This window comes from Rhipicephalus sanguineus, chromosome 1 (assembly GCF_013339695.2).
Source record: "Rhipicephalus sanguineus isolate Rsan-2018 chromosome 1, BIME_Rsan_1.4, whole genome shotgun sequence".
Classification (NCBI taxonomy): Eukaryota; Metazoa; Arthropoda; class Arachnida; order Ixodida; family Ixodidae; genus Rhipicephalus; species Rhipicephalus sanguineus.
Window position 1 is genome coordinate 64,518,138 of NC_051176.1, and position 27,224 is coordinate 64,545,361.

Below are 27,224 nucleotides of genomic sequence, written 5' to 3' on the forward strand. Positions count from 1 at the left end.
TTTGATAACTGCTTACGCGCAGGCGTTACACGCAACGTTTCTCTCCAAAGTGCCTCCCCTGTGGCTCCTCCAGTAGTTGTATTTGACCCAGTTTATATCTCTGCAGCATTCGTGTGTCTTGCATTGAATAGGCCGTGCGCACACTATAATGGTATGCCAATATGCGGCATTGCAATGAGGCAGTGCAACAGTACAACATTCACTTTATTTTGAAATATACAGCTTTTATAACTCCTGCCAGCTATTTGGACACTTCGCCCTGGTGTGTGGCGAGCTCCGTGTCGCACGTGCCGTTCATTTGGTGATCTTGCTTCTTCGACTGCGGCGTCCCCCAGATGACCTTGTCCAGGCGGCCCAAGGGCGCCTCGCATGCAAGGAACAGAACCAGCGCGAACATGCAGCTCCACACGTAGACGGACAAGCTCTCCATGAACTGTTGAGAGGGGGACATGGGAGACGAAAATGCGCTTTTAGCCTGATGCATACAGTAGCCTACTTGAGATTTGTGAAAGCACAGAAAAGAGAAAGAAAATACGCAAAACGGTCGCGAGGTTAACGAGGCGCTGTTACGTGTTGCTACCCCGCCCGGGAAGTGGGTCTGGAGATTTAAAAAAAAGCAGAGCGAAAGGGCATGAACGCAGCGTAAATACCCGCGTAAACTACAGAATGGTATCTTGATGGGCCAGTTGGCACTTGCTACTTCGAAGAAGAATATCCTGAAAACGGGACAGGGGGGGGGGGGATAAGAAACACACAACACAAGTACTGATGAACAGCTGCGTGCAAGTTTATTGCCACGTGATTCACGCAAGTTTACCCACCGCGTAAACTAAAGAGCAATAGCAGGAGGTAGAGTTTCTCTTGAATACGCGTAACCTCAGAAACAAGTGTAGCGAGAATAAAACCTTCTGCTAGTAACTTCTGTTAAAGCAGCATCCTAAAGCCTCTCCTTCTCAGAGCCGACGACTGTCCATTCGCTCTATTACTGTGCTACCACTCTACATCACCTGCCTGACTGTACGCACCACAAAACTTGGGCAGGCCCAGCTAGATAACATGAACATTGACACCTGTTTTCAAGGTGAATCATGCATTATCCATTTCTTCATTTTCGCTAGACATCACTTCATCACTACCACGTCTTAATTGCGCATTTCTCGCCTGATTACTAGAGTAAATGAATAAAAAATATGTTTTATAGTCTCTTGTAACTTTCAACTTGTAGTATAGCACACGCCCATAGGAACGTACGCAAGTTGTCAAATAATTAGCTTGAATAAGAGGAATCGTGGTATACCTACAATATATCACCAGTAAAGTAAATTTACACCAGAAGAAAAATAGCATAGCATCTGCTTACTAGCATTCCGCTCTATTAATGCAGAAGAATAACACATTAAATGTTTTTAGGAAGTGTTCATCACACAAGAACAAGCAACGATGCGCTTTCTCCATGAAGTCGCCCCTAAAACCATATGCCTGTGAGACAAAGTGTTTGCATGACAACAGAGCTACACGCGCGACAAGTTTCTACACTAGGTTTACGAATTCAAACTTTACTTTTCCATTAAATTCCAGGTGATTTTCAGGACTAAAAGCTTTTCTAGGCAGTGAAGCTCGAAAACCCTGATATCTGTAGCGGACAACGTTTTCTGAAACTGCACAGTCTGTGCATTTACAATCATAAACTAATAAACCTAGATGCAATAAATAAATAAATATATTTTGTTCATGACGTTTAACCCAAACCTGCAAGGATATCGTCGTATGAAAGACGAATAAAAGTTTTTTTTTTTATTGACATGATGTAAGGAGATGTTGGCGCACAAATAAGGCGCCGGCTACTCCTTAGCTCTTGGAGTACATAGGATACATAAACATGAAATACATAGTGTCTAAATTTCTAATCACAATTAACCCGTAGTACATACAATATACAACTTAGCGTAACAGTCAAGACATAACATAACAGTCAAAACAACATATTCAAGAATCACATACATGTGTACACACGGTGATGTTAAAAAAAAAAAAGAACAGCAACTGCTGCATAACTTTTATTCGTGTGGTGGAACGAATAAAAGTTACTTCAGCTAAAACAGCAGCAATCATGTTGGGCCATTAGGTTAAGGGAACTGATTACTCATATGAATATTTGGGTTTAAAAGTTAAACCCAAAGGCCCTCAGAGAAAGTATTACATGAGGTGTCAACGCCTCTGAGAGATGTGTGTGTGTGTGTGTGTGTGTGTGTGTGTGTGTGTGTGTGTGTGTGTGTGTGTGTGTGTGTGTGTGTGTGTGTGTGTGTGTGTGTGTGTGTGTGTGTGTGTGTGTGTGTGTGTGTGTGTGTGTGTGTGTGTGTGTGTGTGTGTGTGTGTGTGTGTGTGTGTGTGTGTGTGTGTGTGTGTGTGTGTGTGTGTAATTAATTGGTAAAGAAATTGGTAAAGAAATTGAGTTGCTGAATATCACGCACGCGGTAAACAGATTGTCGTACCTCTCATGTTTTTTTTTTCTTTTGTTCATAACTAATCGTAACCAATAACACAGCATCCTGGCAATAAACCCTCATTTGAGAGTCAGCGCTGTCCGTGTGTGCTTCTTTTTCTTCCGTCTTGTAGAAGGGATACATACATATTAGCGCAAACTAGGAAACCAAGACTCGAGGAAGAAGTCGGAGGAAGCAGAGAGGTCGGGCGCTAACTTTAAAGCTGTTTAATCGAAAGGTGAAGCCGGGAGAATGCAACAATTTGCGCATGCGTACGTCAGTATCGGCAAAATGCAATCACAATGACCTATCAAAGACGTGCATTTCATTTTCGAAAAGACAAAGAGCAGTGTCACTAATATAACTTGTGCCTTTATTTCTAATGTAGACAGCCTCCAATAACTCTCGCGCTAACGCGTCATTACGCCCGCCGATTATCTTGATCTCACGAAGCAAAGGCTCAGATCTGCAAGCTACACAATTCGCAGGTAAGTGCGCATTCCCTATATTCTTTAAGGATAACTTATGCTCCCGTGCTCGGTCGTCGACACACCGCCCAGTTTGGCCCACGTACTTCTTCTCACACGACAGCGGTATGTCGTATACAACGCCCGTCGCGCACTTCGCGTGTGGTCTAGTGTGCTTAATTCTTCTAGCATCCGAGCTTTTGGTCTACGAGGGTAATTCGCGGACAGCCCAGCCAACTTGCGTGCCGCCGAGAAGACTACAGGCGCACAGTATCTATTGGCAACCTTCTCGAGGTTGTGGGAAAGTTTCTGGACATACGGGACCACTGCGAACCACTGCGGATTAGCCCTGTCCTTTTAGGACAGGGCTAGACCTTATTCGTTGTATGCCCTTCACCTTCTGAAGGAGGGTTTTCGAGAAAGCTCCTATGACCAATCTCAGAAAGCCAAGACAATGGTGGGCTATTACTCTCTGCTCTAGCTTAGAGTGCGTGAAATATTTCTGTGCACGTGGGCAGTACTGCTAACAAATATGGTTTCTGTCAAAGGTTAAAGAGAGATCTAAAAACTTAAGACTGCTATGGGAAGGGAACTCACGTGTAAAAACCATGTCTTTGTCATGCAGCCGAAAAGCGGCTAAAACTGCGTTAATTCACCCGTCAAACGTAAAAGCATGGTTAGTCTTTAAAAGGATTAAAAAATCGCCAACATATCTCAAAGTCTTAAGGAAAAAAACCTATCCTCAAACGAACACTGCAGGTCACGGTCAATTAGCGCCCGACTTTTCTACTTCCTCCTACTTCTTTCTCGAGTATGTTTCCTAGTTTGCGCTAATATGGGCCCCTTTGATGTCAACTGACTCGCCCCAGCAACAAGTCTTACTCAAGTCTTACTCTTCCGTCTCGTATTTTGCTGTGTACAAATCAATTCAGTATGAATCAAGACCAACTAGCCCGGCTGTTCGTTTTGTTATGACTGACTGTTTCGAAAGGGGGAAGCGTATTTAAGTTCAGGTCAAGCAAGTCTAATGCACGTGGGATTTCGTGTATGTGTGTCTGGAGGGAAGCGGGGAGGGCTTTCTTTAGTGCTGTAAAGGGAGTTTCACTAGGCTGGTGTACAAGCACACGCACGAACGTACTACATAATGGGGTGCTGCCCCCTCACGAAAATATATCCTGTCCATGCCCCTGAATTCAGGTGTAATCTCAGTACGTGTACGTATATAGTACAAAGTTCAATGTCGATGTTATTCGAAACATAACCGCATATGTACTACATATAGCGAATGCCTTGAAAGTCCTCGAGTGCGTGGCATATTGTGTATGAGTGCATAACAATACGCCTTTAGTAGTATTTACTGCCCATAATGTGCAGTTGTGGACGACGAAGGCGTCATATGCTCGAGTACTGCTCAGATAACCGGCTAATCAGTGTTGCCCGGTGGGAGATGCCTTGACTTTAACCTTGAAACTTCGTTAAGTTCGGACTGATAAATGCTGCGGCAGATTTGGTCACTATCTTGTGGGCAAGACGTTTCAATGAATATTTATGAAGAACAAGCGCGGATGTCACTGTACAAAGTGAAGTGGTATTACTCTGCGTTAGTAATGTTGGTCATGCATCTGTATGGCTTCGCGAGGACGTACCCAGTTGAAGACGCCCATGTATCTCTTCGTCCTCATGGCGTTGCTTGAGAGGAAGTAGAAAGGAAAGTGCGTGAGGTACACGCCAAAAGATAGCCTGCTCAGCACGGCCAGGGGAGCTGCCGACAGTATCTTCTGCATTATACCTGCAGCACAAATCGAATTCACAATCACATATTACCTACGTAGATAACAGTATAGAAAGTGAAGACAGGAAACGATCACGAATGGATAAAATGCTGGAGTGCAACAGTTACAATAAAAAGTGTTTAGAAGAAACAGACTCTCTAGGTGGTGATTTCTAGAGATTTGTCAGAGCTGCGCCATTTCTATAGAGGTGTCAGTACAGATCATCATCCCCATCAATACATCCTAAAAAAGTGTGCCGACGATAAGTGAATACAGTGACAGTTCATGGACAGAAATAATTGATGCACTCTAGTCCAGGAATTTGTAAATGCTAAGCGGGTGCAGTTAAGTAAATCTGCAAACTACTTGTGCAGTTGTCCGTGGGCAGACACAGAATATTACAGTTTTGTAGACTAATGGATGAACACAAGTACAGATACTACACTAGAGAATAGTGCTTGCCTGAGCTAGCTGGTTGCACATCATGAGAAGCTTTTTTGTATACTGCTATGCAATTGTGAAAAACTATCAATAAACTCTTAGTTGCTAGTCCAACGTCTTCCTTCCTGTGTCATGTCAGTGCATTTGGCTGGAAACCCCCCTCACGAGGAGCTACACGACTACATCACATATACGGCACGTAAGCACGTATGCCAAGCCTGCACGTAGGGGCAAATTAGAGTTACTGTATATGCTACCTTTAGGTAGCAGAGTTGCTCATAGGTCTGGCAAGCCACCACAGCTATGCAGCGAAGCCTCTCTCCGCTTATGCAGGTGACATGCCTACCGTGCCACCGACCGACATGTTTGAGGTGTCGAAGACCAGGGATTACCTTAACCGTCGATGCCTGGTGTTAATCCAATTCACTGCAGCGGCGGCGCAAAGAAATACAAAAAGTGGCCCAAGCGGCAGCTTCTCCGCAATGCATGGTTCCTTGCGGCGTTTGAAAGACAGATGCGCAACTCTGCTACCTAAAGGTAGCGTATACAGTAACTCTAGGGCAAATCAGCTACCAGCGCCTCTACGGGCCGTCATCTCCTCGCACATATTTCAAAAAGAAAAATAAACATATATAACGAATGTAGCCGAACAATAGATATATACCACATGCAGCATATCGAGTTTTGTAGTAGAGAACACAAGAATGTAGTATAAACATAATATATTCTTATTCAGAAGGAAGTTTCTACAAGCTAAGAGCGCTTTTCTCTTCAAACTCACTGTGGTGGCGGTCAAAGTATTTCGTTCACTGTAATTGTCGGCGCTCCACAGCACTCAATCGACCTTTACACTTCAGTGGCTTAGACAGTCGACAAGAAAGTAGTGTATAACTTCGCCTAGGTTAACTCTCTTGCTACAACGAAACCTGCCTTCAATTATGGACTGCGCAGTGACTTCACAGGGTGAGCATTCTTTGTAACATCAGGCGATCTTCTGAGCAAATACTACTTGGTGTATATAAAATATCCTTGCAGGAGTTTTACCTTTCTCGTATTTCATGCAAGTTCATTGTTCGGTGCACGCTATGTTGCCACGTTCTTTGCAGATATCGGGAGCTATGATACGTGATTGATAGACCAGCTGTCTCAATTACCGAAGATCAACGTGTTTTATGGCACCTAATGTCGCTTGAGCAATTAATACCGAGCACATCAAGCTACTTCGTGGCCGCACAGGCTCGAAAGCGTCCCTAGAGAGGGTATCCAACATGAATACGGCTCATATTCAACATCCTATATTCGACGTATTGGTAACATTCATGATACGTCTACTATCACCGCCATCATTATCCTCTTCGAGTGGTTTTCACAACACTCCATTTTATCCGTCATAAAAAACAGGACCCAGCTTCTTGCAATGGGATAAAATTTCTAGCGAATTATTTGGTAAAATTGGACGTGTGAACGACGCTCATCGGAATGGGATTTTTTTCTGGTACCAGTTACCTAAGCCTAATTTTCTCCACTCAGTAGGCATTATAGTTAAAAAATTAACCGCCATATCCACAAAGTGAATGATGTTAGAGGAGCTTGCTCGGAGATAATCAGGTAACCCTCGAATGCTCCGTACACATTCCTCTACCATCATATATAGACGTGACAACGTTGTTATATACGCATTGCATACACTATGTTTATTAATTTACGGTTGGATGCACTATATACATTTCGATGAAGTATGTATACATTTGGATGAACTACAAACATTATATATACACAAGAGATGTTGTTTTACCAAGTTCAAGATGGGCGTCCCTCGATGAGTTCGGGGACTGGTTTCCCTTTAAAGATGATTGCTTTATGATGGATGAACTATATGCATTACATATACACAAGAGATGTTCTTTTACAAAGTACAAGAAAGGCGTCCCTCGATGAGCTTGGGGACTCGTTTCCCTTTAAAGATGATTGCTTTATGATCAGTAAAGTATGTTGCCAAGGAATCATCGATGATGAGACGCAATGGAAAGTTCGAGAAGGCAACATCGATACAGGTGCCCCCTGATGGTGGTGGGACGTTTGCAGTCGTACGATACGCATCGGAGAGCGTAAGGTGACATCATGTGTTGGCTGGTTGTCGGCAACGCGAGATCTGCTGCGTTGCGAGCCCGTCGCGCTGCTGCCGTTCATGCTGCGGAGCGGCAACAAAGAGAGTTCACTTAGTGAGCTCCCGGCGAAGAGAAAGGAAGCGAGCCCAAAGAGAGGCGCGGCCCTCGAGCAGTCACCTAACTAGCGCTTGCGCCGAGCGTGGTGTGTGCCGCTTGAGCGGCGGCGCGATCTAGTGAGCATTCTTGAAATCATAGAGTTTCCTAAAATTAACTAGAGGGGACTCTGGCGCTGCGATCGTTCAGCTACCATGGGAATGATGGGTAGTACACAAATTTGCCTAGTATTCGTGCTTACGGCTTCAAACGTACTTGTGGCTTTGTTTATTGCTATGTTTTGGTTTTCTGTCGGATAAAAGAATGGATCGTTGTGAACTTCGTGACCAGATTTGAATCGCTGAGCCTAAAGAAGATAAAGTGGCGAAGTGAAACTGCTGACTTTTACTGAAATTCGTTTTGCGACAAAGCGGATGCAGCTGACGCAGAGCCAAACGGAGCCGAAAGTACGAAGTTTAGACAAATTTGTGTACTACCCATCATTCCCATGCTGGCTGAAGCGTCATGCGTTGCAGCTCCCATAGACACTAGCGCCAGAGTTCCCTCTAGTAAGTACTCTAGGAAACTCTATGCTTGAAATCACCGGAGAGAGCGCAGCTGCGCTCCTGGCGGGACCAATGAGAAGTAGTGAGCCGCCGGGGGGCACGCCGCGCATGGACAAGGCGCGAGCATAAGAAGCTTGGCGAGCAAGGTCCTAAAAATTAGGGCAGCTTCGTCCTAGTGATGCCAAGCCTCAAGTAAGTGCGGAGCTGGGCGGCATTCCTTATTTCCCTTTATTTTTCATCTTTCTTTCTTCCTCTCTTTCTCTGTTTTTTTTCGTCTCTTTTTGGTCTCTGTTTATATCTATTTCTTTCTTTCTCTCTCTTCTTCTCGCTTCCTGTTTCTTTCCATCTCTCTCTTTCTTGCTCTCTCTTTCATTGATTCTCAATTTTTTCTTTCTTTCTTTCTCTTTGTCTCTTCCTCTCTGTTTTTTCTATCTCTTTTTTGTGTCTATTCCTTTCTTTGTCGTTCTATATTTTCAGTCCTTCTTCCCTTTGTTTTCCTGTTTTTCTCTTTCTTTCTCTCTCTCTTTCTCGTTTTTTTTTCTATCTTTAATTGTTCTATCGCCGATCAGAGTCATTGCATCCCACGCCGAACAAATCGGAGCACGCGTTCTAGGAGCGAAGCAGAAGATGAAGAAGAGCGCAAAGAGGAAGAAGAGGACGAAGAGAGCGCGAGCCCATTCGTGATGATGATAGCCTTTGTTCGCCTAACGGGGTTTCTCTTTCTCGCTCGTTCTATCTTTCTGTCTCTTTGTTGCCTTTTTTTCACTTTCTCTCTATTTCCTTCCCTTCTTTTCTTTGATTCTCTCTTTTTCTCTCCATCTTTCTCTTTCTGTCGTGCTCCGTTCTTTCTCTCTCTTTTTGTGTCTATTTCTTTCTATGCCTTCCTATATTCTTCTGTCTTTCTTCCCTTTTTTTCTCTTCCTTTCTATCTCCATCTTTCTCTCTGTACTCGTTCTGTCGCCCATCAGAGTTATTGCATCCGACGCCGGACAAATCGGTGCACGTGTACTGGGAGCGAAGCAGTCGATGAAGACGACGAAGAGAGCGCGTGTCTGTTCATGATGATGATAATTTTCGTCCGCGACTAACAGGGATTCTCCGAGCTTAAACAGCTCCGCTTCTAAAACATGGTTGATCCCTGGATCTTAGGAATGGGTATGACAGGGAACCGTGTCTTCACAGGAGTAGTTGATTCCTTATTGTACATTGAAGTATCCGGCCTACTGGGCTTGCACAATATCTATTGGGGCACTTCTGGGCAGTATCGAAGGTAGTACATGTACCTTAGATACTATCTTAGATGCTCATTGGGTATCTTGTATCTGTATCTCGATACGTCTCGCAAGACTTGTATCAGTATCTGTGTTTCCGATACATGAAATAAAGAATTGTGTATCTTAAAATACAAGATCCTGCAATAGCAACACCACCGTCTGGAACGATAAACGTTGGCTGAACTCCGCTTCTGAAACTGATACTGCTGTCATTAAGCTACCTGAATAAAACCAGCCGGTCTAAGATCTGTCTGACATCCCTGTCTTTCCGCCTGTTTCTTCCTCCCTTTCTTCCTTCCTTAAAGCAAGTGACATTCTATCCTTTCGCCAGAGTCCTCCAGCGCGGGCAGGCGATGTGGACTGCGCGTCCCTGTTGCTGGAGTAGAGTCATGCGGTGCCGCTTGCGCCATCTCGACAAAAAGAAGTCGACACAGTCGACCTTTTGTTTTCTTAAATTTTTCGTTCTAGTTTCGTCGATGCCATGACACTTGCTCTAAGCCACTGTCCTGTGCCACGTACTTTCAGTTATGTCGTTATCGATGGTTCCCTTGCTTGGTGCTTCGTGACGAAGTATGCAGAATAAATAATGAAGTTGTTTTGCCTGTCGTGGATTTCACACATCCGCAATTTGATGGATCTCGTCGATATAAGTTCAGCTTACATGCGATGAGATTGACTTATATGCCAATAAGTTTTTGACAACTATACCACCTCCGATAACGATGCTAGATCTAATCGAACAAGTATTTATCTAGCAGAAGATATGTTGGCGTATCGCATCTATTTTTTGTTTCTGTTGTCTTTATTCAAAGGTTTCTAAAATAATAATTTGGTTGTTAGCACAATTGATTTCTTAGCTGTTCTTCTATTGCATAATAATAATAATTGTTAGAATTCAACGTCCCAAAACCACGATATGATTATGAGAGACGCCGTAGTAGCGGGCTCCGGAAATTTCGACCACCTGGATTTCTTTAACGTGCACCTAATCTAAGTACATGGGTCCTTCTGCTGCAGTCCATATATTATCTAAGTCTCTGTATTGTTTTTTCCGGTCTGTTTACTAAAAAATTTATTTTGTAACGTGCTGCCTAAATAAGCTATCTGCATTATTTTTGCTTTGAACTGTCTGCGTTATATCTACTATTGTTAATATATTCACATTCCACTTGAATTTACTGTTCTGTCATGGCGATGTTGAAACAAATGCATAATAATCCCGGCGTGCTTGGAGTACACAGTAAAAAAGATTGTCCCTACTACTTAGTAAAATATCAAAATTTAGTTTGCATTATACTAATAGAAACTATTCGGAGCAAATTTACAGATGTTAGCAAGGGGATTCCGAAAATATTTTTATACCGAATGACCCGTTTTTCTCATGAGTGTCCCAACGATCTTAGGCCACTTTCCATAGGCACTGAATGATCTATTGTCGTACCTTAAGTAGTAAGTTCACAACAGTGCAGGCTTAACTGTAATAGCTATTAGGGGTGCCCCTTGTATTGTGTTGCTGTAAGTATGCGCTGTGATTGATACGGAACCGCTTTTCTATTAAATGCGAAGCATTTCTTAGCGAACCTCAGGCACTTTGGCCGTTTCTATCTACGTATCTATCTATCTATCTAGCCGCCTACATCTGGGCGCTCTTCTGGTCGTCTCCATAAGTTGTAATATACCAAAATTGGCATAGCAGGGGATCAGTATATGACGAACACAATTCACTGGTCATGACATGAATATTGCAAAACACCTGCCGCATACGTCATGAAACCCTTTCTCTCAGTCACTTGTGGCACATACCCGTAAACCAGAGTTAATGTTATGCGGGTATGTACCACATGTTATACAGAGTCTCAACCAACACAGCAACAGCGAACACACACATTGACACGCAAGGAAAGTGATAATAATAATAATTGTTCGGGTTTTATGTCCGAAAACCACGATATGATATAAGAGATGCCGTAGCGAAGGGCTCCAGAAATTTTTACCACCGGGTATTCTTTAACGTGTACCGAGATCGCACAGAACGCGGGCATCTATCATTTCGCCTTCATTGAAATTCGCCCACCGCGGCTGGGATCGAACCCGCGACCTTCGGGTCAGCAGCCGAGCACCTTAACCGCTACACCACCGCGGCGGACACAAGGAAAGTAAGGAAACTGAAGACAGAACACCGCTGGAAGACGCTCAACTACCGTCCACTCAACTACCGTCCACTCCACGTAGTCCGCAACGTGGACCACGTGAATTACGCAAAAAGCGGTGGCAATGCTTCCTACAATAAATCTGCCGAGAGAACCACGCCTCTCATCATTACCGGTGACTTTAAGATTGATTTATCAAGACCCAACAACGCTTGGTCCTTATACTGCGTGAAATACGGATTGGATGTGGAAAGGGCATCAAAAGACCTCGCTGCCACATCCACGACAGGAGGCATCATAGATCATTTCATCGTAAGAGGCATCCAGGATTTCCACCGGCTGCACTATACCTGGCACTTCACTACAATTAGACTCCTCAATAGCCGCGATCATGAACGGATCCGATTAAGAAGTCCGGTCCAGCTGTTGGTGCTCACTGATCACGGTGATGATCTTGTTCAAGAACTGTCAAGAACCCCTTCTACACATACACCCGGGTTCGTGAAACGTGCGTGCGTTCTCCGTGATAACGGACAACTATACGCATAACAACTGTAACTGCGACTGTAACGTACGTGCCGTGCGCCTGCGCGTGCCACTCGGCGGTGTATATATCTAGGAAAACATTCCTCAGTGAAGCTTAGCTGCGAGTAACGCCTGTCCTGTGCATCTGTGTTCCTTCTTTGTCCTGTTCGGATTTGCTCTGTGCAGTATTGAAGAATGTAAGCACTACAATCAGCTTACCGCGTCTGGTGCTGGTAACACCCATGTTGCTGTTGCTATCGTTACGCAACTGTAAACAACTGGTTATATAATAGATATGCGTCAATCCGTAACGTTTCGCTCAATGCGAAAAATTACGCCACACTCACCATCCCGCGCATGCTTCGCATAACATCGATTCCTACGGTACGTGGGATCTGCCAAATTTTTTTTACTTATATTAAATGCGAAGCAGTTTAATGAACCAAATGCATTTTCATCGCTTCTATCTATCTATCTATCTATCTATCTATCTATCTATCTATCTATCTATCTATCTATCTATCTATCTATCTATCTATCTATCTATCTATCTATCTATCTATCTATCTATCTATCTATCTATCTAGCCGCCTACGTCTGGGCGCTCTCGTAGTCGTCTTCTTAGATGGGTATATATCAAACTTGCCGCAGGAGGATATGGGTGTATGACGAGCACGATGCGCAGGTCACGACATGAATGACATTACTTGCCTTTCGCGTACGTCATGAAACTCTTTCCGCCAGTCATATGGGGCACATCATAACACGGCCCGTGGTATACGGGATGCGCCACATGTTACTAACAGTCCATATCAACCCAGCGTCAATGAGAATAGACTTCGAAGATCTTAACGCGAAAGCGTTAGGGAGCTCGTGTTGCAGAAAATACGGTGCCAGCGTCGACGGCGTTGTGCATGAGCGAAAAATCCCGATCGAAGCAAAGACTAAATAGCATGGCTCGAGGGGGAATCATACCCAGGCATTCTGCATTGCAGTCAAGTATTCTACCACAGAGCCACGTCAGTGCTTCAAGCTGCTCGAATACGTCAAGCGTTGCTCGAATACGTCGACGACCACTACTTATGATACACACTTCACGGAACCGTAGCTTGCACATTGTGGCGATAAAAGGTACATCGCTTCAATGTGAGTTCCAACCTTACGTCGGAGCATGAGCTACTCTTTACATGCCAGCGTAGTCGACCTGCCCGCCTAGCCGATATGCGCACAACTATACGAAATTCGCCCAAAGACGTCGACACACCTTGTAACGTTTGACTCAAAGCAAACACTCCGGCATAGGCTGCTACTCGCCGACTGCTTCGCGTGAAATGTATTCGCACAATTCGTGGCATCTACCAAATATTTTGCTTTCCTTTTTTATGCCTCCCTAATTTTTTTTTTTTTTTTTTGCTGTTACTAATCGCCAGGTAATCGTAGCTATAAGCAGTGTTGTACAAAACGACGTTCCAGGAACTATTTCCTTTTAGAAGGAACGTAGGAACGCCACCGTTCTGTTCAGGAATTGTGAAACTGTAATGGTAACTCGTTACATTTACGAAGGAACGGCAGAGCGAATGGCGTTACTTCTACCTAAGCGCTACCGAAGCGCTCCCTGTCGGGGCTTGTTGCACTACTCCACTTCCACGCTCCTACACGGCGACACCGCCCCCGCCAACCAAGATCGCTATGAGAGGGAGAATGTGTGAGATAGATAAAGAGAGTTTGTGAATCCTCGTCCATGTGCGTCGCTAGCGCATTTGGTAGAGCGCCCGGCACCTAACGTCGCGGATCGAGTTCGTGGGTTTGACTCCCAGGTCATTCAAATCAACGAAACTTTTTCATCTTGGTTATCTTGGTCATCTGATTGTGTGCATTTTACCGACGCCACTTCGGTGGCGGAAGTGACGTTAGTGAAGTCTTCGTTGACCCCTTCATAAAACTCCTCTGTGCTAAAGACTGCTTCCGCTTCAGCTTCCACGTTATCCTGAGATCTTGAGACATTGTACCACTGACTTCGTGTTTTCAGCACCCACCCGCATCGTTACCCTTGTGTTGGCATTATGAACGGGAAAACTTGTTTTATAGGAACGCGCAGGTGGCAATGATGAGAGAACTTGCTTCAGTAAAAGAGGACCTACATCACAAGAACCAGCACGTCTGCAAAAAGACTACTATACTCCATCTCAGAAGTTAACTTGAGCACTGTGCAGGCTACAGGGCCGCTTAGCTAATAGGAAGGCCGAAAATTCTTCACGATGTATTCACCATCGTCGGCTCTGCGTCCCCATGACGTCTGCGCTCACGCGTTAGACGAGTAAAACGAGCAGACGGTGTAGCGATATGTGTAGTTCTAATTCCTGCGCTAAATGCAGCTCCACCACTGTGAAACCTGAGGAAGTGCGTAGCACGGGCACCCAGAGATTCCTGTTCGTAGAATTCCCACTGCTCTGTTTGTCAAACCGTTGATGACGGCAACGCTTGAGGCAAACATGTAGGGTTTCCTCGACACGAGTAGAATCTTGTTAGGAAGATTTGCAAACTCGGTGTGCGACATGTGCGCTACTTTTTGGAGCGCTTTATCGAATTCCTGCTTGTTACGGCAGTTGTTTCCCTCCTCAGATGTAGCGACGAAGGCGCCGGAGAAGCCCCTGTGGGATGAGTAATCGCGCCCTTGGCGAGGCGGTGGCGCCCTCTCTTTCGCTGCGTGGGTGTCAGTCGCATGTTGTCGAAGCGTCTTTAGTGATGTTAAGTTAATCATTGCGAAACACGAAAATGCTTTATGCCGGGGCCCACTAAGGCTTCACCGACATCATTTCCGTCACGGATGTGACGTCGTCAAAATGCTTACGAACAGATGACAGAAAAACCATACGGAAAATTTCGTTGATTTGGATGACCTGGGAGTCGAATCCACGACCTCTCGGTCGGCGACGGTAGAAGTCGGGCGCTTAATCCACTGCGCTACCGACGCTCATGCATGAGCGTTTACAAACGCGCCTTATATTTTTCATACCTTCTCCCTTTCAGAGTGACCTTGGTTCGCTTGGGGCGGTGTCTCCGTCTTGGAGAGATGAAGTGAAGTACTGCCTCATGACACTTACGAGTGCCGACAGGACGCGCTTCGGTAGTCTCAGTGCCACGGAGGCTGGCTCCCCGATTTCCTCTCCATTTCGTTTCAATACAATTTAAGTAAGTGCTTTCTTGCAGTTAGAGACGCGCCCGCGGGCTGCAGGGCGCCTTCGTACGTTCACTGCTAAAGCTACGAGCTCTGCCTCTAGCGCTGTGAAAGTACTCTATATGAGCAGAGGTGTAGGCTACTCCGCTGCTGGAGAGCACACACCTTGCCGTTTCTCTCCTCAAATGACGACGCTTTCCATGAGCGAATATAGAGCGCTAGTGATTGTGTGCTTGTTGGCGCCATCTTTGCGCGGTATTCACCATACGCTGTGTCCGGGTTTATGTTAAGTGCTCCAGCGAACACAAGGGTTTAATAATGACCATTGAGGTTAGTCGTCGGGATGGAGATGTGCCACTAGGTCTACATAGGTGCGTTCACATCAAACGGTATAGTCGCCAAACACCAACAGACAGTGTGCAAGCTCTCATTTATCAATGTACAATTAACATTGGACTACTATTGAAAAGACACGTTTCACTTTTGTATTATACCGATTCTTATGACGGAGGGACCAACCATGTCTTTTTTTACCTTGTTCGTTTATTTTAACCCGGTTTTGAGCATCGCTAGCGTTGTTTTATGCCTGTATTGATCACTTGAGTTTGAACGTCATCACGCCACATGAGATCTACGGATGGACGACAAGCCGGACGCCTAAAGTGCTACGCACTTAAAACATCCTGGTTCCACCCATCGACGGTGGTGACCTCTACCTCGAATTTACAAACTGTCGTCGTGCGCGGTGTGGCGCACGACGACAATTTGTAAATTCGAGGTGGAGTCCAAGCTGACTTTTGAAGGAAGGAAGGGGGGAAGGTAGGAAGAACAAGAGGAAAGACAGGTAGATTAGCCAGTTCTTAGACCGGCTGGCTACCCTGTGCTGGGGTAAGGGGGATAAAAGGTGATAGAAGAGAGATGTTACAAAAAAAAGGAGAGCTTGCATTTGCTTTAAATTTATGTCCTGACGCTTCGGTAGCAATGTATTTGTGACTACATTACGCTACTTCTGAGAACCATTATCAAATTCTCGGCGCGTTAGGCTTAGCAGGCGTGGCAAAGCAAGCACCTGATCTCGCCAATAACGATAAAATGTAGCTGATGCTTTGTCCTCAGCGTGAGATGGCGCAAAGGGATGGCTAATTGCACAATTTATTTGTTACTGTCAGCGCAGTGGTCCAGTAGCAAGCGCAAGCTCGGATCGAAGCGGGTGGTCGCACCTGTATGGGCGCGACCATGTTGATATGTAACCACATTTACCGGTGGTTACTGATGCAATAATTACATACATACGACGTAAATGCGAAAAATAAACATGTCACGTATCGATATGGCGCAACACGTGCCAAACAAGCGTAAATATGTAAACTCTGCCAACTGTAAGGTAATTATATTGTCACGTGGTTGTCACGATGAAGAAAGCAATCGCAACGAATAAAGGTGAAACTCTTTATTGGGCGAAATTGTGCCAAGAAAAAGAATGACATACAAAGTGCAACGATACCGGCGCACGCAGTGGTCGGTCAGCGAATAATCTGCTCGTCAGTGAAATGCGTCGGCATTTATACATCCCCTATAAAACCTTCCAGCGTTACGCATGGTGCTCGCACTAGCTCTAGAATAACCTCTATTGGTGGCGTTGTACGCACAATCTTATCGAAAGGTTCTAAAAAAAGCTGGAACATTCCGAGAGATTCCGGCAACACTTGCGCAAGGCAGTGGTTACACGTGTGACGGGTCGGTTACATAAACGAAAAAGAAAGCGCGTGCGGCAATATCTGCAACTATGTTTTGCTGCTCAAACATGGGGCTTCCTTACACCCGTAGCTTTGGTAGTGCTGAACGGTAGTGGTGAGATGGAGTATAGGTATAATTCCTTCGGTTGAGAAGCAAGGTCAAACTTTCATATTTCTTTTCACGCTCCTTAATTCAAGGCACTATCAATGTAACTTTTGGCTGATGTAAATAACATGATCCTATATTAAATGCGAAGCATTTCTTAGGGAACCTGTGGCACTTTGAGCGTTTCTATCTATCTATCTATCTATCTATCTATCTATCTATCTATCTATCTAGCCGCCTACGTCTGGGTGCTCTCATGATCGCCTCTTTAACTTGGTGTAGACCAAAATTGGCATGGGAGGGTAAGAGTATTTGACGAATATGACTGTCGGGTCATGATATAAATAACGTGAAAATCCTGTCGCGTACATCGTCAAACCCTTTCCTCCAGACACGTGTGGCACATACCCGTATACGTTAAGCGGGTATGCGCCACAGGAGATTGACAGTTTATATCCTCCCAGGAACGGCGCTAACAAACACTGGTAATTTAAATGCGAGAGCGTTAAGAAAAACCGATATCGCGAGCGTTGACACGACGAATGGAAATAATAAATATTAGGATCCCAGCAGGAATCGAACACAAGCATTCTGCGTGGCAGTCAGGTATTCTACCACAGAGCCACGCCAGGTGTATAGACTGGTTTAGAAAAAGAGCCTATGCAGGCGTACTGCTGGTGCAACGTCAGTTGTGGTTGTGGTGCTCGCTATCTAATTTTACAAGAAAGCAATAAACACTGCATATGTACTCCTACGATACAGGCGTCATATCGGATTAAGGTCTGTGGCACAGTGTTGGCTCCGCTTTTATAGCAGGGTAATAAACATTGCATTTGTATTCCTATTATTCAGGAAGCTATATTGAAGCATTGCTCGACCCCGGAGGAATACATTAACGAAAGTTACGTATGATATTCACATGATTGCACCAGAAAGTCCACTTTCGATAATACTGACGCATGCATTCTAAAGTAAGGGCTGGCCTGACGTTGTACCTTAAGTTACCCTTTAAACGCCAGTGTTGTCGACGTGCCTGGTAAGCCCACGATGTGCACACAGCTACTACACTTACAAAAACACGTCGATCCACCTTGTAACGCTTCGCTCAAAGCCATAAAATACAGCATAGAAGTACTCGCGGACTGCTTCGCATGAAACCGATTCCCACAACGCGTGGGATCTGCCGAATTTTTATCTATCCTTCATTGGTTTTCCTTTTCAGCCCCACTGCTCCACGAGTCCTTCTGTCCTCGAATTCCTATCCTATGCACAGGAACACGCATCGTATATCGCCTACGCGCCTGCACAGGCGCTGACTGAATTATTTGAATCTGGACGAAAAAAGTTGTGCGCCTCTGTCTCCTTTATTTCTTATTTATAAATGGCCAACGAAAACGTCCGCGATTACTCGTGAATTAAAAAAAAAACATTTCAATAAGCTGACTATCTATTCAAGACCGAAAATATTTACTCAAGGGAATTCTTCCCTACAAAAGCGCTTAAGGTGGTGAAACCGTTTAAATACAACCTGGCTAAATGCGCAAAGGCAATTCAAGGCTGTGACGACAACTGCACGTAGAATATCAAAATTCGCATCGAGCAGATACCTCGTGGAGTACTCAACATGACGCACCTTATTTGTTTTGTATACATTAAATATGGCATGGAGAAACGACAGACACTAAGGTTACATGTTGTCCGGAACGCCCGCTACTACTACTACTACTACTACTACTACTACTACTACTACTACTACTACTACTACTACTACTAAGAAACAACCGTGTGCAGGACATTAAGACTATTTATATAATGTGTTTCGTACCAATCAGACGGGCTTCCATCCCACTCTCGACTTCGTTATGATTATTCGAAGTCGCTCCAAACAGTTCAACACTAATTAACCTCTCTGCTCACAAAATATTTGGCACTATTGAATACACTGCAAGTGCAATCTAGTCCATGAGAGTTGACTTTAAAACATCACTAAATAAAAACGAGGCAGAGAAGATATCCGAGGCACAAGAGGGAGCCCAAATAAGCGACTGTACCGTTTACGGCATTTTGGCGTCTCTCCCTCCACTGATCCGCGCCATTTCTTTATTTTCATTTGAGTACTTAGCCGAAATTACAACTGTTCTGTTCATTTTCTCTTTTATCTAAGGGCGATGGCTATTGACGCGCAGTCATCTCTTTCTTTTTTTTTTTACGTAAGCGCATGTGCAAACAAGATTGACCGATGTACAGCCGCCCATTTCTTCACCTGAACGCGCGAGCGTCGACCACCGAGTCTATAAGCGCCGTATAGCGGAATACAGCGGCGAAATGAACGATAATACGCGCGTGCGCCCGATAAACCGTCCTGAGCAGCTGTCTTCTGCTAGACTGTTTCAGGAATCGGACACCACCGCCACTTCTTTTGAGCATTGTTATCGTCATCTTTTTTTTTTTTTTCTGAACACTGTCATCAAGTTAAAGATAAAATGTCAAATGTTTGCGCGTGACATGGATGGGATCTGATATAGACCCGCCGATTATACGTGCGTGTCAGCATTGTTTATTGCTTTTGTTTATTTTCCTGTGTTTCACGCAGCCCCTTCCTGAGGCAACAAAGATATCTGCCACGGCAAGCCAAAAACAGCACAAAAAAGCAGGCGGTTTGGTCCGTTTCGTATAGCAGCCTGTAGACGAAAGCTGCACCAGACTGTTCACTTCGCGCATGCGCGTATTCTAGTTCATTTCACCGCTGCGCTCCGTTATACGGCGCTTATCGACTAGGCGGCCGGCGCTCGCGCGTTGAGATTTAAAAAATTGCGCGGCTGAACGATGCTCACCGCCTCTTCCTGTTGCGCAGAGGAACGTGAGCGCTGCCAGTGCAGTGGCCCAGAGGATGCGATCCCAGAAGGCAAGTGACACCTTGGCCAGATTGCCGTGTGTCGTTCCGCGTGTCCACTCAAAGCGGTAGAAGATGCACGTCGCGCCGAGACCCAGAGCGACAGCCCACAACGCCGCCTCCGTGACCTGCGTCAGCGCCAGCAATGTGTACAGTGAGGACAGGAGACGATACAACTACGTGCTAGACGCGTTCGTTAGTGACACAGTTTTAACTTTATCAGGCATATGTGAGAGGGACAAATATTAGACCAGTAGAAGAGACACTCGAATTTGCTGAGTTCACAAGTTCGTTCTTGGGTACTAATCTGACGAATACTGGTCCACCAGCCGAAATTATGAAACGTTCAGTGCATACGCTTTTCCAGAAAGTGCCGTCGTCCCTTCACTGCGTTCGTATGTACAGTTGAAACTCGATTTAACGAAGTCATTATGGCACTCGAATTATTTCGTTAAATTGGGAATTTCGTAAAATAGGGGAAGTGATTTTTCGGCCCTTTGTTTTAGTTAAGATGTTTCAATACGATAGCGTTTACAGCGCCCAACCCAAATAAAGCCGTCTGCGAAAAATTGGAAAGATTTTTTTCCGGAAAAATTCGTTAATTCGAGTTGATGACAACATTGAAGTCTATGGGTACCGGCGGGGGAATGTAAATTTCTGCTTTACATGTAAGAATGACATAGTCGCCATCAATGATAACAAATGTTTTCGCAAGCCTGTAGCTAACATTGTTTAACTTGGAAATTACGACATCTTATTTTTATCGTTCTGGCTGTTGTGTAATTAATAACGAATTAGCTAACATTGTATAAGCAGGAATTATTGTCATGTTACCTTGTTTTTTCATGTTCGTACTTGCAAAGCATTTCCTTACAACGTTGTATGTACTGCAATTACTAGTATGTTGTTTTATTGCGTTACAGTATTATTTTCTTGTGGTGTTACAATTACTACCCAATTTTTGTACAATTTCCCGTTTACCACTCCCCTCTGTAATGCCCTCGGGCCTTGAGGGTACAATAAATAAATAAATAAATAAATAAATAAACATTGTCTCTGTTTCTCTCGTTGCAATATATATATATATATATATATATATATATATATATATATATATATATATATATATATATATATATATATATATATATATATATATATATATTGTGTGTGTGTGTGTGTGTGTGTGTCCATTTTGACATCTCGCGCACTTTCTTAGCAGCTTTGATCCTTAGTCCTAATGTTTAGTTCATCCTGATTATGTTCAGGAGTTCTATACATTTCAGGATTTCAGGCAATACTTGAACTAGAGGTAGTAAACACAGCTTACTTTCGAAATCTTCTTGGTCTTGTAGCGTTCCACGGCGTAGAATGCTATGCAGCCCCCAAAGTAGCATGCGGCGTGGTACGTGGGTAACATGTAAACGTCAGTGAGCATATCCAGGTAGTCGCTGGAACGGGGATCGCCAGAAACTTCGAATTAGCACACTGTCAATTTACTTATTATCATTGAAGTTAACTTTGTGGGAATGAATATTATTGCGCATACGCGAAAAGTAACTGCGCGAGAATCATGGACCTTTAATGAACCTGGAGCTGAACTGGCAATTTTTTTTTCATAAATGCTACATGGCAGTGGCCTTCCGTCATCATTATTAATATGTTCGGAATCAAAATTAGGTGCGTTCGCTCCTAACAAAAACTCTAACGCAAGGAACTGTCTGATAAAAATACCACACCTCGGGCATTTCACAGAATAGTCATCAGTTCGCAGTGCTTGCAGTCAAGTTTTCTAAGATACAAATAACACTTTCGGTTTGCAATCATAGAAGCAGCGTAAGCGTTTACTTTCTCTTCTCTGTAAAGAGTAGCCTTTCGGACAGCGCCTATACTTCGCAAGACGTCGTGCGAAGATATACCTGCGCAGTATTATCCAAAGATAGTCTCAGACCTGGCAAATATTTTGATATCCTGTTTGCATGTGCAGTGTGGTAACCCGTTTCCCAACTGCAATACGGTGGCGTGCCTGGTTGCTCAGTGGCCATGCCGTCATATTTGTGAGACCGAGATGGTCAACCTCATTTTCGGTCTTGAGCGGCTACACTCTGACAAAGCGGAGAGCGAGAATTATGGCGTACCCTTAGGGAGCGTCTCTTTTTAATTAAACGTGTATAGGCGGGGTTGGAATCATTAGAGTTACTGTGTATGCTACCTCTAGGTAGCCGAGTTGAGCGTACGTCTATCTTAACTGGCTAGCAACTACAGCTACGGGACGAAGCAGCAGTGCGTTTTTGGAGGCGACATTCCTAGCGTATCGCCGACTGACATGGGGCCGTATTCTGAGATCATCACGAAAGGCGTTAGCGCCGCCCTTCGACACTCGCCGTTGGTGATATCGACCGTCTCACAACACAATAATGAGTGTATTGTACGAGCGCAGAGCGAGCCGAGTATTGCGTTTTTCGAGTGTAACGGTTTCTACGAAGTGGCTACGCTTGACTCTGCCTTCTTGAGATATAAGAAATGTTGACAGTGCTCTCAACGCTTCTTTTGTAATTCTTTAAAGCACAGTATACTATTTTAAAGAATTCAGCCTTTTGTGAAATGCATTTTTGTTGAGAGTTTAACCGGGCGTAATCAGAGCGTTCAGCTGTGGCGTGCCGCCGCAGCGACCCCATCTCAACACCAAAACATGTGCCGGCGTGCGAAAAACCATGCGAGCAACACACGGTTTATGCTGCTAGCACGTTCAAAGCACAAAAAACATGCGCTCGCAAAACAACGATTACTGAAAACACACGAAGGTAATGCTCGCTGAAATCTTTGGCGCAAAAGATGATGCGCACATCCGCCAAGGATTGAGTACTAGAAGCAGTCGTCTGCATCACTCAAATTCTAGAGTTTACCACCCATCGTCGGTGAAAAGGTGTGTTCGTTCATTCCAGACATGTCAAAAGCACCGTAGAGCACCGTGACGTCGATGGAAATACTAGATGGCACCATCACTTTTACAGTTTTGCTCAATAGCCAATCGGCGAGCACCAAAGGCGACAATTTGGCGATTGTCGCCATTCGCGATGAGCTCAGAATATGACCGCTTCATGGCGTGTCGCCGAACGGCAATGAACTTCATTGGCGATGGCTAGTGTCAATACAGTTCGCTGTAGTGGTGACATCGGAAAATACGAAAAGTAGCTCGAGTATCAAGTGTCCGTAATGCTCGTTTTCTAGCGGTGTTTGGAAAACAGACGCCCAACTCGGCTAAGTAGCTAGGCATTAAGGTAGCTATAGGCAAAGGTAGCTAGGCATTAAGGTGCGATGCCCGCTATTTTTTTTTGTTTCTGAGGCGGTGTATAGCAAAAATACAGGAAAGGTACCACGGTATTGTATTTTTCACGCCTGTTACGCGTGAAAAGTACGCTAAAGCAGCTAGGGCATCGAGTCTCCCATGTCCGCGCGATGGAGCCCAAGTAGACGGTCACGTCAAGCTATCACAGGCTGCCGATATGCAATCAAAGGGAAAACTAACAGAGTGGTTGCGCAGGAATCTCGAGCAAGAAAATTACGAGGAGGTGATCAGTGTCCCATAACCCGTGAAGTAACGAAAGCAATCACTGGAGTGTTGTTGAGAGAGCATTCATAGGGATATTAAACCACCGCTGCCTCTAGCCTCATCTGGTACGTAAGAGCCTTGACTACTGTTGAGTGCGTTGTTCCGCGTATGTGCACGGCGTGCAGGTGCGTTCAAATAAAACTAGGGACGTTACTAGGGCGACGAGATGTCTTGCTGCGATAGTGTTAGATCGCACGCTCGAACAAAAACTCGTTTGCATGAAAATGAAGAAGAAATCAGCGTTTTTGATAACGGGATAATACCGATAATCTCACGGCCTCCTTAACGTAGGCAGGGTAAAGCCCATGAGAGCTGTTAGGAAGTATACGGAGGTATGCCAGCCGCCATAGTTCATTCGGCAGCATATTACAGCTGCCATGGAGAGATGCAGTTCCTGTGGTCGAGCATTTACTGGCGGCAAGATTCTTTCGCTTTTCCCTTTACCTTTACCATTATTGCACTTTTATTTATCGAGACTTTCATGCTAACTTTGATTTATTTTATTTATTTTTATTTGCATATACTGCCCTCCCTTCGCGATACATTGCAGGAGTGGGCACACAAGTTGCTCGCAATTCAGACATAACATGGCACAAATTAGCATGCAAAGTAACGCTAAACTGCGTGAACAGACAAGCAAATTGAAAAGCATGTTACACAACTGCGCGTGCAACAAATCAGCATTGTAATCAAAACACGTGTTGAATGGCAGGGAAAGGCACACAGATATACAAAAAAGCACAGAGCCCATTTAAGACTCGACAGACATCTCACGATGAATTTCTTCCGCAAATTGTGCGGGAGGTAACTGCCGAAATGCGCCGTCAAGACCATTCCAGAGCTCGACTGTAAATAGGAAAAATGAGAACCTAAAACTGTTTAAACTCTTTAATCTAAAGGTAGAGTTATAAAAAAAAACGGGAGGTATTGCGCTTTTGTAGCACAAGAGGGCTGCCTAGCTGGCCTGGCTGCAGTCATGAAGGACAGTTGAGCCGCAACGAGCAAGCAGTAGATCGTTCTTAAAACGCAGCTTTTTAAACTTGAGCTTGGTCCTTGTATCGTTCGCCAAAACTACTCGGGCGGGTATGTGCCGCATAAATTGGGCTGGACCCACTACCGAGTACAGCAGGTGCGAGGGAAAGCGAATACAGAGGAGCGAGAGAGCGGAGCGAAGGAGAGTGGGAGAGGGATGGGGAAGGAGGTTGGAGCATGGACTGGAAGAGAGCAAAGCCAAGTAAAGCGAGGAGTGCTGAGGCAAGGAGCCGGGAATGAGGAGGGAGGCGAGCGTTAAGCGAAAACTCTGCTCGGCAACGCGTAGAGGAGGGATGCAGGGAGAGGAGATGACAAGTGGAGAGGAGGGGATACCAAATAAATAAAATGAAACTTCTTGGCGAGGCGGGATTCGAACCCGTCTACCCACGGTCCGAAGGCGAGCGTCGCAACCACTCGTCTATCCAGCCACGGTAGCAGGACAAGCATTTATGGGAAACATATGACTGCGTTGCTATAGGCGAGAGAACGAGAGGATGGTCGAGAGAAAGAGGAATAGAAAGAATGAAAGACAGAAAGAATGAGAAATAGATAGATAAAGAGACAGAAGGAAAGAGAGCGAAAGAAATAGGGAGATATAGAACGAGAAAGAGAGCTAAAGAAAGCATAGCAGAGGGGCGGGAAAGGAAAGTGAAGGTGCGGATGAGAGAAGAGAAAGGATGAGAGGAGAGGGTAAAAGCATAGCAGAGCCATGTGTACTACAGTATAACAAGGGGGTCGAAAAGGGAAGTCAGGATAAGGGGGAGTGATGTGAGGAGGGGGGAGAGGTGGAGGGGAAGGCCACCAGCTCCGCAGTTTCCACGTTCTTCGCAGCACCTGTGCGTAGCTGCCTTATTATTATTATTTTTTTGAATAAATCGACCCTTTGAGCGCCTCATGCCAGCACTTATGTCGTTGCATTTATTTTTCAAAGTGTGCAGATTTTACCGAAATACCCATTGCGCGTCTGTAAGGCAATGTGCGCACCTGCGTAGCTGCGCACATCGTTGATGCTGTGGATGATGATGATAGAGGATGGACGAGCCATTTGTAATACGTGGGAAGCTTCACACTGCTTACTCGTTGCGGAGTTCCTATGGTGTGAGGCCACCCCGCCACGGTGGTCTAGTGGTTATGGAACTCGTTTGCTGACCTGAAGGTCGCGTGATCGAATCCGGTCCGTGGCGGCCGCATTTTCGATGGAGGCGACAATGCTTGAGGCCCGTGTCCTTAGATTTAGGTGCACATTAAAGAACCCCAGGTGGTCGAAAGGCTTTCGTTACACCTTGGTGTCGTATTCGTTTTGTTATGGTTAAAAGAAAGTAAACAACAGCTCATGTCACAGCATCGTGCGCCAGGGTTACCGGATCGAAAAGACAAAAATAGCCAAGAAATCAGATAAACAAGCCAAAAAGTAGCCAACTTGAGCTAATGGTGGTAAAAGTATTCAAAAGTAGCCACTCGTGCGTAAAAACAAATGCGACATTCTTACTTAAATGAATAAATTCACGAGCCTTTTGGTGGAAATGTAAAAAACTACAGCAAGAACCATTTCAAATCATAATTGCTGAGATTGAAGCATAAATTGTTGACTCATAGAAATCATTTCGTACAGGATGAAGTTTTTTGCGCAGTTGCAGAAATGGCAGTCTGTTTACGCGTCTTACACGACTTTTCTTAAAAGGACTAGAAGTAACAGCCTTGCGGCGACAATAAAAATGGGTATTGCATGAGTGTGTTCAAAATCACAGTTAAAGCATAAATTGTAGCCGCATTCGCAATCGTTTCTGGCGTCATGGCGAAGTCCAAGCAATTATTATTCCCGAGTCGCAGTCCGTACATAATCCTAAGAAATGACACAAGCACTTCGTCAGATATTTGATTTCGAAGGTCGATCAGTGCAGAGCATCTCGCATGCGGAGAGCTCTCAATTGTCCTGTTCACTTTCCACTGCAGTTTAAAGTCGCGTTCAGCAACAGGTCGTATGCAACAATTCCCTTGCAACAATTTTTCTTCGAGTCGCAGCGACGTATCCAAAATTATATTATGTTGTGTAATGGAAGTGGCAAATGAAATTTAATTTTGGGAGATCGAGACACTCCTTGGTCGTCATATTTTGACACCGCACACTCGAGCGCCAGCTGCTGCGACGTTGCATGATATGGATAATTTCGTTCAAATCGAGGGAACAAGAAACTAGACAAAAAAGTAACCAAGTAGCCAAGGCCTTTTTTTTCTACCGCCACTAGCCGAAAAAAGTAGCCAAATTGGCGCAAAGTAGCCAAACCTGGCAACCCTGTCGTGCGCTGCGGCTGACGTATCGGGAAACTTGGAGAACAGGAAATTCAAACTTACTCGAATGTCTCTGTCAGCATGACGAGGACTGGCTGGTATTTGGTCCCGTACACCTGCCACGCTGTGAAGCAACAGCAGGCGATAGATATTAGCGTGAAAGCACCAATTATCACACGCTTCCTGAAAATAGAAGTAAAACAATGGCGATCGTTAGCCACACTCTTCTTAATTCAAAGTGACGTCATCGAAGTGAGAGCGAGAGCAAGAGAACAATATTTTGTGATCACTGTAGATGCCTTCTCAATAAAGTTTATTCCTCCGTCTCGCTGCAGATGTTGCCTGAACATCCACTCAGCATCAAGGTTAGATTTTGTACACGCACTAATATGTAAGAAACGTGTACAAGAGCACCGCGGCTGCCGCAGTTCGATGTGTATAAGCATCGAAAGCGCAATGCAGGTGATATCGGCCCTGCTTCCGCTTGTTGTTTTGCTG

At 44.9% G+C, this 27,224-nt stretch overlaps 1 protein-coding gene across 1 annotated transcript; it reads right to left on the minus strand.

The window, feature by feature from the left end:
• Nucleotides 1-231: 231 nt before the first annotated feature.
• Nucleotides 232-26,901, minus strand: LOC119392291 (nose resistant to fluoxetine protein 6). Its single transcript, XM_037659676.2, has 5 exons — nt 26,790-26,901; nt 21,123-21,243; nt 19,734-19,920; nt 4,597-4,739; nt 232-433 (listed from the first exon to the last, which is right to left on the minus strand). Exons 1-5 carry the CDS (start codon nt 26,807-26,809, stop codon nt 242-244), a joined length of 663 nt encoding a protein of 220 aa, XP_037515604.2. The 5' UTR covers nt 26,810-26,901; the 3' UTR covers nt 232-241.
• Nucleotides 26,902-27,224: the final 323 nt, after the last annotated feature.

What these genes read in the sequence shown, in the direction of transcription:
- LOC119392291 (XM_037659676.2), bottom strand. Translation starts at nt 26,809, where the DNA reads ATGCTGACAGAGACATTCGA. An exon ending in ATGCTGACAGAGACATTCGA is followed by an intron (nt 21,244 to 26,789) that starts GTAAGTTTGAAT and finishes TCCCCGTTCCAG; the next exon opens with CGACTACCTGGATATGCTCA. An exon ending in AGACCAAGAAGATTTCGAAA is followed by an intron (nt 19,921 to 21,122) that starts GTAAGCTGTGTT and finishes GCGCTGACGCAG; the next exon opens with GTCACGGAGGCGGCGTTGTG.